General features: G+C 35.0%; 1 protein-coding gene across 1 annotated transcript in view; it reads left to right on the top strand.

Moving 5' to 3' along the window:
• Positions 1 to 12634, top strand: part of LOC127715980 (low-density lipoprotein receptor-related protein 4-like) — a 71802-nt gene that overhangs the window by 47016 nt on the left and 12152 nt on the right. The window contains exons 20-21 of the mRNA XM_052222082.1: positions 11035 to 11215; positions 12314 to 12492. Of these exons, the coding sequence (XP_052078042.1) occupies positions 11035 to 11215; positions 12314 to 12492 (360 nt within the window). The remainder of the gene's footprint in view (positions 1 to 11034; positions 11216 to 12313; positions 12493 to 12634) is intronic.

Genomic DNA, 12634 nt, shown 5'->3' on the forward strand with positions numbered 1-12634 from the left:
GATGTGAAAACTCATTCTTGCTCTCTCCCTCAATTTTCTTCTGTCTTTCACATGTTCTCTCCTTTTTTACTTATCTCTCACACGACTTAGCTGTCTCCCGTTTTCTTTCTCTTACTATGCTCTCACCCATTCCATTACATCCCCCTTCTGTACTTCGATTTCTGTCACTGTCTTCCATTTACTCTCTCTCACTCTTTATTATTCTCGGCTCTTTTTCGCTCACTGTCTTTTTTCTCGCTCGCTCTCTTCCTCGATCTTTTTATCTTACTTACTGTCTTTCTCAAGTTCGCCCGCTTTCTCCATCTCTTTCAGTCGAACGCCCTATATTTATCTATTACTCTCGCTCACTTTTTCCAATCGTTTGCTCCCTTTTTTAACTCCCTCTGTCTTTCTCTCGCTCTCTATGTTTGTTCTCAGTCACTCGGTCTTCTTCTCTTGCTCACTTTCGCTCTTCCTCTCACTCTCTCACTGCACTGTCAACGTCACTCTTCCTCACTCTCGGTCTTCTCTCCCCCGTTCACTCTTCCTCCCGCTTTCACACTTGCTCTACTTCTCTCCCTCTCCCACGTTATTCCTCTTTCACTTGCTCTTCCTCTCCCACTCTCAATCTTCTCTCGCTCTTTCTTTCTTTCACTATGACTCTTCCTCACTCATTCTTTCTATCTCACCTCTCCCTCTCCTACTCTCTCACTCAAGCTCACTAGCTCTAGCTCTCGCGCTCTTCTTCTCTCCCTCTTACCCACGCTCAATCATCTTCTTTCACTCACTTCCGCTGATTCCCTTTCTCTCGCTCTTACACATTGTGGAAGTGCTTTAGAATACAAGCGACTGAATAAGCAAAGGAAAGGGAAAGAGAGAAAGAAAAAGAAATAAGAGAGAAAGAGGGAAAGTTAAAAAGAGAACAAGAGAGTGAGAATATTGCCTTTCCAAATTAATACTTCTGAGCTACTTCGAGCCCACAATAATTTACACTAGTGGTGTAATGCATGGCTATGGCAGTATTGGAGGACAACACTGCCTACCAGTATTTTGGAAAGGTTTTTTTCTCTTGATAACCCCGACCTTCAGGTACCGTCATTAGGTTAGGGTACAAATTAGCTTTTAATAAATTGATACGTCTTATCTCAAAAGAAATAATGTAAGTTGTGGTATTTGAAAAAAATATTTCTTGCATTTAAACTTGTTATACATGAAATGAATTTATTTTTCTTTCATATTATGTTGATTATTGATCTTTCTACAGAATTTTTGAGTTTAATTGAATTTAAAATATTTTAATTCTTTAATATTTAAAATTTTTACAAATGAACATATTCAAGGGTGATAACTTCAATAATTTTATATTTGTAACTCATACAAAAATAACACGTGTTTACCAATCTATTCAGTAACAAGTGAAGTATTAAGGTTCATGGTTTCACCTCAAAATTTACTCTGAGTACAAACAAACCTGTGTTTCTGAAAAAGTTTTAAGGCATAGCATGCCCTAGATAAATAGAATTCAAATGCATTTTATGTTTTAGAAAATTAAAAACATAACTGGATTTTGCAGTGAGTATGTGTTATCAATGCGTAGCTCAAGATGGTCATTTCCTAATTGTATTTTTCAATCTATTTTTTTAAGTTAATTTCATTCTATCCTTGGAGTCCACTGACAATTTCAGCCAATGTTGACTTATTAGTAGATCTTTTCTTGCTCATAATTGTTTGCTGTTCACAGGATTTATTTATCATTTTAGTTTCAGCTAAATTGGGTAAAATCATTATTCAAGGGAAATTACTCAATCAAAAGATCAACAATAAAATTTATGACGAGTTATCAGACTTACTTGCAAGTAAACGGACGGAATATATATTAAAAAAGAGGGACGAAAGGTACCAGAGGGACAGTCAAACTCATAGATCGAAAACAAACTGACAACGTCATGGCCAAAAATAAAAAGACAAACAGACAAATAATAGTACAGATGACACAACATAGAAAACTAAAGACTAAGCAACACGAACCCCACCAAAAACTGGGGGTGATCTCAGGTGCTCCGGAAGGGTAAGCAGATCCTGCTCCACATGTGGCACCCGTCGAGTTGCTTATGTTATTACAAATCCGGTAAATAGTCTAATTCGGTAAGTCACATTCGTGAAAAGGGAAAGGTATTGTAGTTACGACATAAGGAACATATCCAACTACACACATAGAGGTTTCAAAAACAGGGATATTAAGTTCTTACCATAGTTCTGGAACGTTGTGCCTATTTTTCTTCTTCGGCTTTATAATGATAAGAATATGTTGTATGATTGCCAATGAGACAACTCTCCACCGGAGACCAAACGACGTAGAAGTTAACAACTATTATTATAGGTCACCATACGACCTTCAACAATGACCAAAACCCATACCGCGTAGTAAGCTATTTGTGTGTTTATTACGATTGCCGCACGAACATGTCAACTCGACAAAGATAGCGTAATTTGCACCAAATATCCTGGTTTATTGCACTCAAAATCCTTGAGAAACACCAGATGCGTTTTCTGTTTGTTTTTCCTTCAAGAAAATTAAGTACAACCAACTATTTTTGTAAAGTAAATAAAATGAGGGAATGGAATCGAATAAATGCTTGAGAACAGGGTATAATTCCTAGCAACATTTCACCTAACGCGAGCTATACCTCATGACTATCATTGCAGGCTGGCACCATTTATATTGATGCAGGCCAGTTTTTAATGCCGGACTGCTATCCCCGGCTTGTTTAACACTTGTAACTAGACACATTCGCCAAGCATTCAGCTCTCGATATAACTAAGTCTTTCACAAATACTTATAGCCATATAACATTTCAATAGACTTTGATGAAATTTCTTTTGAATTACGAAAAGAGGGTAATTTTTAATTGCAATTATTTACATCGTATGTGTAGCTCATACATTAGTCTCGATTACTCTTTGTTATTTTATTTATAGCTATCTTCGTTCCAACATAAAATACACATTTTGGGTACTCAATTTCTTTAAATATTTGCATGGTACTACTTGCAACAAATGCGAACAAAATGCGCAAGTTATTTTTTCAATTATGAATTACTGTGAATAAGCAAAGACTTGGAGTATTATTTTATATCAGCAAGGCAGCAACCCAATAATATAATTGGACCACAATTGTAATCCAGGAGCGTAGCTGCCTTTACGCAAAAAATCATTTGTTTGCATATTTTTTTCACCAAAAAAAAAATAAATCTGAAATTGAATTACGGATAGTCTTTAGTCTTTACAGATTATCGTGTCGGGCGGTGTTTAAAGCCCAAATCTTTGATGTCGTCTGTAGCAGTGACTAATAAGGAACTATATATCCTTCAATATTCGCAATCTTCTCAATTCTAATTACAATGCCAGTAACTACATCAACTACTGAACGGTCATTTAGTGCATTAAGGCAGAGACATATATACACTGTGTATATATGTCTCTGATTAAGGCGACCGAAAACTTATCTCCGTTCAACCATGGTACAGGACAGACTATCTTCGTTGGCGCTCATACATGTTCACAAAGAAATGGATATTAACACCGAGAGAGTTCTGCGATCATTTGCCTGGCAAAAAATAGATATATGGACTTTCGATATTAACTATACTTTAAGTCTTACATGCAGTATTAACATTTAATAATACAGGCTCAATACAATCACCTTGAAAACATCTTAGATTTATATCCCTTACTTATAAGTCAAGACTTAAAAGTGGCCGTTAGATTTCGTATTCCCATTGTCCGTTCGTCCAAAAGACTATTGATTCACCTGGGGTATCTGTGTCCCAAATCACCTTCTACCATTGTCGTTGAAACCTCTCCTTTGATTTGAGAATGACCTTCGTGAGACACACTACATGTGTCTTGCAAGAAGCAGGAACTGCTTACCCTTTTGGCCGGAGCACCGGAGGTCGCCACATTGTTTTCTGGGTCCGTGTTTTTCATCTGTATTTAGTTTTCAATGTTGAATGTTTTTGTTTCTCCTTTTGTGTATTATCTGTTCCCAGGTTTGTCAATTGTCCATTGATTAACGCTTCGGTTGTCGACTCTTCCTGATCTTCCCGTTTTATAATATTTTTTTTTATATTTGAAAATAACCATGTTAATAATATAAGCAGCAAATTACGGAACTCATTAGACTTTTACTATCGTTTCATGAAAATATGGTATAGTAAGAAACAGATAGGGTATTTTTCATGTTCAAAGCAGTCACTGTAATTACTCATATGCCCGGAGCTTCATGGGGATTCGTTTCCCTGGACCACCGTCTACGGTGCTGCCCTGAATCCCCGACTAGGGTGCTATCCTGGACCAGCTGGGGACTTTGAGCGGTCCATAGCCTCCTCCCTTGCCGAATCACTATAAAGTCCACAAGTATTCACAAAATAGGAGTTTGGGCGTGAATGTGATGTGAATTTCATAAGCATGGCATACCGGGAAAATGCCCGAAAAAAGTTATCATTTTCTGCATAAAATGGTCCAAAAAATATTTTCGCCTCGCTTCGCTCGGCAATAGTTATGATTGCACTTTATTTAAGTCCAGCTACGCCCCTGTAATCAGAAACATGTATACACATATCATATGTCTAAACCATCTGTCAAAGTTTATATTTTCTGTAGATTATACATTGTTATGGAGACATGAGGGTCTGGATGGGGGGTCCTCCATTTTTGTATTCTTTAATTTTTTAGGCCATTTTACTCTATTCTTTATACTTTTTTACCATTATTCTCTTATCGTTATATTTTAGCACCTCATTATAGTCTATTCTTTATATTTTTGGACCATTTTTCTGTATTCTTTATATTTTTTTGCCCATTATTCGCTATTCTATAAACCCCCATCCACATCCTCAGACATATTACAGAACTTATCAAAGACTTGCTATCCACACATAGTTACTGAAAGAATATTATACATCTTCCAATATTTAAGTAAAGAAAACTAACTGACGACGAACCTGACTTTTGGACAGGCATATCAAGATGTGAAAGATTTGAACTAAAAATGCTTAGTGCCCTTTGTGTATATTTATCAGTGAAATAGCTGAAGAAAGACGTATAAAGTAGGTTTAGATACATTATAAGGCCTTCACATTTCTCATGTATTTCAAGGCAAACCTATCATTTTCATAATACGTAATAAAGAAAAAGAAATACTAGTAGCATATTTCGAATGTCATTGACGGAAGTGACAGATGATCCTGGTTTAAAATAGAAAATAAAAATGGCTCTGATCACTGCATTATTATCAAAAACCAATCCCAAGTAATAACGTTTCAAATGCAAATAATCTAAAACGTCGTTGGAATAATTGACTAATCTTCCGAAACAGTATCGACGCTCAGTCTGCTAAACTTAACAGGTAGCATAGACGACGTTACCATTGTTTCGGAGTTCCGTAATAGACTTCTCACTCCATATACATGATATATGTACATTGTATGAACACATATCATTTATTTGTACTACCTTAAGATTAAAGAAGAAAACCATTATTGTCAAGATTTTCTCCTGTTTTGTAGCCAGTACAAATATACATATACTTCTCTTCAATGTACGTTTACTCTATATATTATAAAACAAAACAAAAATAAATAAATAAAAAATCGTAAATTACGTTTAAATTAGATTTTTGTAATTTCATAACAAAATATAGAAGAATAAGTTACAAGTAGTTGTAATCTGAACAGATTTGAATATCTTGAACTTTGACAATATTTATCTCTTGGTCATCTTCTGCGCGTGAAGATAGATATCATCATTACGTCAAATGAAATGAACCTTTCAGGAAATATCTGTTTGATTTTCAAAACAAATTTTTAAAGTTCAATTGGATATTTAAAAGCCAATGAAAATGAATTTTAGTACAGACAAGATGTCTCAAAAGTATATAAACAGAAAAGAACACAGTATCAGGTATTTAAGACTTGAAACAACCTATAAACTATTAATTACTATCCTTTGTTGTTTATTGCATGCACAGAATGAAAGTATTTCAGCTATTGATTCTTACAATTGGTGAGTAACATAGGTGTTTACTTAATAGTTAATATCTGAATGATCGAAGCAACAGTTTTTTAATGTATATTTTCTCTGAGACAGTGTCGACAAGTGTTCAGCAACGTTCAATATATGTGTTAGACAAAACTTGGTCTCGCGCACTTATGTTTATAATATATACATTTCCATTGACTAACCGTTACTTAAAGTAATGATATTAATTAATAAGATATTGAGAATTCACTTAAATATTGGGTTTTTTTTTTTGTGAATATAATGTCAATAATCTTTACTGTCGCTTCGGTTGCAACCGATCAGGAGATACACAATGAATAAATAGTTGATAAAACTATAAGCATGCCAATTAAGTTCGATGATAGTCCTCTAAATATTAAGACAAAACCTCAGTTTTGTACATCAAGATTTGTAAGGCACTAACCATTCATCTTTCGTTGTGGTATGGTTTTTCTTAATAGATTGTTCGATACTAAATTCCATTGAAAGCTAGGGGCATTCAACGTTTACTTTCAAAAGAAAAATTTGGTTCCTGTATGTAATTTAAAAAAAAATTTTTTTTTATTAGAATTGAAAAAAAATGTTTGTCGTAGAAAAAAAAAACAACAGAAGAACTATTGAGCTGGGAACTGGCCAAAGAACCGTGTATATGTATAATAGTTTTACGTTTTTTTTTTCTTTTCATCAATGCATGGTGTTTTAATTAACAGGAGTGGCGAGCCTCTATGGCTATCCAGAAGACAAAGAAAATTACACGGATGAGAAAAAGGATACTCTTAGGAAAAGAAGCACAAAAGGTAGAGTATGCAGCTTATTGATTTTGTTTCTTTTTAAAGTTAAAAAAGATCATTAAGCACAGTAAAATCTGAAGTGTTTTCTGAACCTGATACTTTGGTGAAAGTAATTAGTGTTCTGATTATACAATCTTGCCAGTAACCACAAGGGAAACAAAAAAAAAATGAATTTTCTCGTATGTTTAACTTTTTTTTTCAATTATAATTCCTAGTTGGAACTTTTACGTTATAAATATCAGGTTTAATCCACCATTTTCTACATAAGGAAATGCCTGTACCAAGTCAGGAATATGACAGTTGTTTTCCATTCGTTTGATTTGTTTGAGCTTTTGATTTTGCCATTTTATAAAGGACTTTCCGTTTTGAATTTCCCTTGGAGTTCTGTATTTTTGTTATTTTACCCTTTTGGGCCTTCAGTCATAACACTTTACTCTGTACTCGGAATACAATATTTGTGCTCGCAACACCAAATCCAGTATCTTGAACTCTGCGTACGATAATCATATCACAAATTTTCATGACCGGAAGGCCTAATCTTAAGATTGACTGTACTTCAAAAGTGCAACTATATGATTAGAAAAATAATCATTATAAGGAGAATAACATAACACACAGCGAACATATTGTTTACTTCTACAAAATGACGGGAAATATACCAGGGCTGATATGCATAAAACTACTTAAGTTAAGATTTGTTCCTAACGGACGGATTTTTTTACATGTCCAACAATAAATTAGTACTACGATTGGAAATCTTAACCTAAGTGGTTTTATGCATATTAGCCCTGCTACATATTTCGTTTCAAAATGATAGTTTTTTAATTGTATATTTTTGGGGTAATCAATAGAGTTAATATAGATTTCTGTAAATAGATGAGATTAAAAATAAAATCTTGAGAAATCACATATTCTTTAAGTTAACAATAATTTTGAATAGTTAGAAATAATGTCAGGGAAAAGACGTTTCTGGTATGCAAAAATGCATATTTAACTATGAGAAATCTGATAAGATATTACTAAAATTTCAAAATAAGTGACAAAAATTATATCTGAGATGACAGTTTAAAAATAAATACTGAACATATACTAGTAGCCGTTTAATATTTCTTTACAATAGCATTGCATAGTTTAAGAATAGAGGGTTACAAACTATTCAGGAAAAGTCAGAAACAAGAGAGCAAACACCCTCAACTGGGTTGTTCATGTAGTTAGTATACTTATTTTTAATACTTTTAATTTATTTTAAAGTTGGAGGTCCAAAATGCTACACCTGTTCTAACATTGCTGATCCTAGTCAGTGTACACAAACAACACAATGTCGTGTAGACGAGGTAAGGTAACACCTGTTTTAACATTGCTCATCTTAGACAGACTGAGTGTACACAGACAACACAATGTAGTGTAGACGAGGTAAGGTTACAGCTATTCTAACATTTTTTATCCTAATCAGTGTACACAAACAACACAATGTAGTATAGACGAGGTAAGGTAACAGCTGTTCTAACATTGCTGATCCTAATCAGTGTACACAAACAACACAATGTAGTGTAGACTAGGTAAGGTTACACCTGTTCTAACATTGCTGATCCTAGTCAGTGTACACAAACAACACAATGTCGTGTAGACGAGGTAAGGTAAATACCTGTTCTAACATTGCTGATCCTAGTCAGTGTACACAAAAAACACAATGTCCTGTAGACTTGGTAAGGTTACACCTGTTCTAACATTGCTGATCCTAGTCAGTGTACACAAACAACACAATGTCGTGTAGACGAGGTAAGGTAACACCTGTTATAACATTGCTGATCCTAGTCAGTGTACACAAACAACACAATGACCTGTAGACTAGGTAAGGTTACACCTGTTCTAACATTGCTGAGCATAGTCAGTGTACACAAACAACACAAGGTCGTGTAGACGAGGTTAGGTAACACCTGTTTTAACATTGCTGATCCTAGACAGTGTACACAGACAACACAATGTCGTGTAGACGAGGTAAGGTAACAGCTGTTCTAACATTGCTGATCCTAGTCAGTGTACACAAACAACACAATGTAGTGTAGACGAGGTAAGGTAACAGAGATCACCCCCAGTTTTTGGTGGGGTTCGTGTTGCTTGGTCTTTAGTTTTCTATGTTGTGTCATCAGTACTATTATTTGTCTATTTGTGTTTTTATTTTTGGCCATGGCGTTGTCAGTTTGTTTTCGATCTATGAGTTTGACTGTCCCTCTGGTATCTTTCGTCCCTCTTTTTTAACAGCTGTTTTAACATTGCTGATCTTAGTCAGTGTACACAGACAACACAGTGTAGTGTAGACGAGGTAAGGTTACAGCTGTTCTAACATTGTTGGTCCTAATCAGTGTACACAGACAACATAATGTAGTGTAGACCAGGTAAGGTTACAGTTGTGGTACGTTTACACTTACAGTACTAAGACCTAGGCCTTCGGTCATAAAACTTTACTCAGTACTCGGGAGTACAATATTTGTGCTCGAAACACCAAATTGATCAGTTTCTTTTGACACTAATATAAAAACAAGAAGATGTGGTATGATTGCAAATGAGAAAACTTTCCACCAAAGACCAAAAGACGTAAAAGGTAGCAAAACCAATACCACATGGCCTCAACTATGAACAGAACAAATATGATATATAGCAACAAACAACGACCACTCAATTATGGGCTCTTGACTTCGAACGGGCATATACAAAATGTTGTGAGGTTGAACATGTTGTCGTCTTGGCTGCATTTTACCACGTTTTCGCTTCATTGTACGACGACGTCTTGAATTTATTTGTACCACATCTTGGCTTCAATGTACGACGTCTTGGCTTCATTTGTAGGACGTCTTGGAATCATTGTACGACGTCCAGGCGTCATTGTACGACGTCTTGGCTTCATTTGTACGACGTCTTGGGAACATTTGTACAACATACAACTATTTACACTAACAGTGGCTTATTTTCGTGGAGTTTAAATTTTGCGACTTCAATCAGTGTACGCCCCTCCATTTGCAGTATCTTTGTAAATTTCTTTGGTTGTCAAAAATAAGCGTTTTGTAATTATTTAGTTATATACTTTAAATTTCATAGTTGCTGTTATTAATGATTTTGAATATCATTCCAGTATTGTAAAGAAACTGCTGTACCGGGAAGTCAACCTCAGAAATTTAATTTGGGATGTGAGAAGCTAACGGTAAGTTTTAGATTGACTGAGTTGTGTCAATGGTAGCCAAAAAAGGAGTAGGTTTGATGAAGCTCAATATGGGTTACTCATCGAACTGAAATACTTTTCGCCTTTAAATAACGGGCTTGATATTTTTGGCAAAATCTGGTCATTACCTCACGTACCCATTTAAACATTATAGACATAATCAGTGATAATATACCAGTTTCATAATGTCTCATGTAGGAATTCCTATATATACGCGACACCGGTTACAATTTTAAGCGCCTTCCGAAGATACCTTAGAAACAAATTAAAAAACATAATAGTCGTTTTAAAGTTTATGGGTCATCTGTCTAGTTTATGCAACAATAACCTAGAGAAAACATGTTCTTAATTCTATAATAAAGTATACTTCTATTAAAAGTTGCCAATTTTGTACTTAGGCTTGTGCTGGGCTTGACAGTGGAATTATTATCGGAAAACGCCACGAAAATACCAGGTCAATTGATGGAAACAGAAAACGACAAACCAACTCAAACTGTAATAGATGTTGTTCCAGTCATCTATGTAACAACAATTTATGTAAAACTGAAAGTAAGTGAGCTGTTATAATTTAAAATATGTTTTTTCTTACCCTTTCCTATGATATTTTTAAAGTAAAATCATGGTTTCGATTGCTTGTTTATATTGTATTCAGAAGCACCTAGTCATCGTCTGGTGATTGAGTATCGGAGTTGGCATAGTTAGGCGACAGAAGACCGACTCTTTTGTCTCTGTGACTCAATGCCATTGGTGACGAGTACCATTACATTATAAATTGTCAAATCCTTGAATTAGAATGTCAGTGTTTCTGCCGAAGGTATTTGGTTCTCTCCAGACACTCTGGTTTCCTCCAGCAATAACAACTTGATTACCGCCAAGATATAACCAACAAGGCTGAAAGTGGAGTAAAACACCAATTATCAATCAATTAATCAAATCGTGACGTCACTAGATCAAACTATAAGAAGCATTCTTTATCTTTTTTTCCAGATCCAGCTGTAATTCCTACAGTTCCTGGAAATCACCAAACATATGTTAGATTAGTAGGCGGAGCTAATCCTTATATGGGAAGGGTTGAAGTATTTCATAACGGTTATTGGGGATCTATTTGTGATGATGACTGGACGGGAATTAATGCAGGAGTAGTTTGTGGAATGCTTGGATATAGCAGGTAAGAATTTTAAAGGTAAAGGGAAGTAACTGCATTTCGAGAAAAGTGGAAGTTTGCAATACTGCATTCAGAGAAAAGTTGACATTTATTTATGTTCAAATTGTATAATGGTGCACAAATATATCATTCGTTTCCTTTACCTGTTCTGGTAATTCAAGATATAATTTGGTTGAAATGCACTAGAAATTAACAATTAAGGGAAGCTAACTCCGTAAATTGCTATCATTTTAACCAAAGGTTATCTAGAGATTTCTCAAATTACCAGACACGCAGACACAAAAGACCTACCATCTATAACTCAGGATAAGGGTAACTTCAGAATAGGATGGTTAGGTCGGTGGGTTTTTTTCGGTCATGTTTTGAAATTATTCTAAATTACCCGATTCTTACAAAGACTGGCACTTAAAAGATGAGTAAAAGTTTGCAGTAACCGTATAAATAGGTGAGTAAGAAGATTTCAGTATCTGTATTAAGATATAATTTGATGCATGCGGTAACTGTGTGTAGGTGCATAACAAGTTCATTTTAATAAAGTTTCTACAGCTCGTACAGATACATTTTATAATTTCCGAAAATGTTCGTATATGTAATGTAAATGTAAAATATACACATATTGAAAAAGAGGGGATACTGGTGTATCAATTCATGACACTACTAGCATATGAAAGAAAACAAAGGACCAGTGCTTTTATCACTGTTATTGGTCTCAAAGTCACATTGAGGCCTTCAACAAAGAACTATTTTACTCTCACCTCATTGCAAACTACAGTCGGCTCTAGCACCGGTCTGAGTGCAGTTCTTTGAACTTTAAATTGATCATATATTATCGGTTTCTTGACCTTGCTCCGGATCCAAATACATGTAAATTAAATGGTTATAGCGTCAAAACCAAATTTGCTTAAATAAAAGCTCAACAGATGGCCTCAAATCACATTTGCCCGAGAGAGTTTAGATTTTAGTTTAGTATATTATTATATAATCTATAAATTAAATTTGTGAAGCAAAATGTGCATCTCATTCAATAAGAAGATACTATCAGAGACGTAATGCAATTATTTCCCCCTTTTTTAATCTTAAATGTTTTTTGGTTGCTAACAGGGAAGGATCCGTTGGCGTTTCAGGAGCTGCATTCGGAAGTGCTCCTGCTACTGCACATATATGGATGGATAACGTCAACTGTACAGGATATGAAAATAACATTGATGAATGCCACTTTAATGGTTGGGGAGTTCATGATTGTTCCCATGGCGAAGATTCTGCTGTTGAATGTTCTTCTGGTAAATTGAAAAAAAAATAATCATATCTCAGGGGCGTATTGCCGGGGACAAGAGGGACAACCCCAAACAGACACATAATGAGAAAAAATCATACCGTATAGTCGGCTATTAAAGGCCCCGACATAGAAAATATGAAACAACA

This window comes from Mytilus californianus, unplaced genomic scaffold (assembly GCF_021869535.1).
Source record: "Mytilus californianus isolate M0D057914Y unplaced genomic scaffold, xbMytCali1.0.p SCAF_9, whole genome shotgun sequence".
NCBI classification, from domain to species: domain Eukaryota; kingdom Metazoa; phylum Mollusca; class Bivalvia; order Mytilida; family Mytilidae; genus Mytilus; species Mytilus californianus.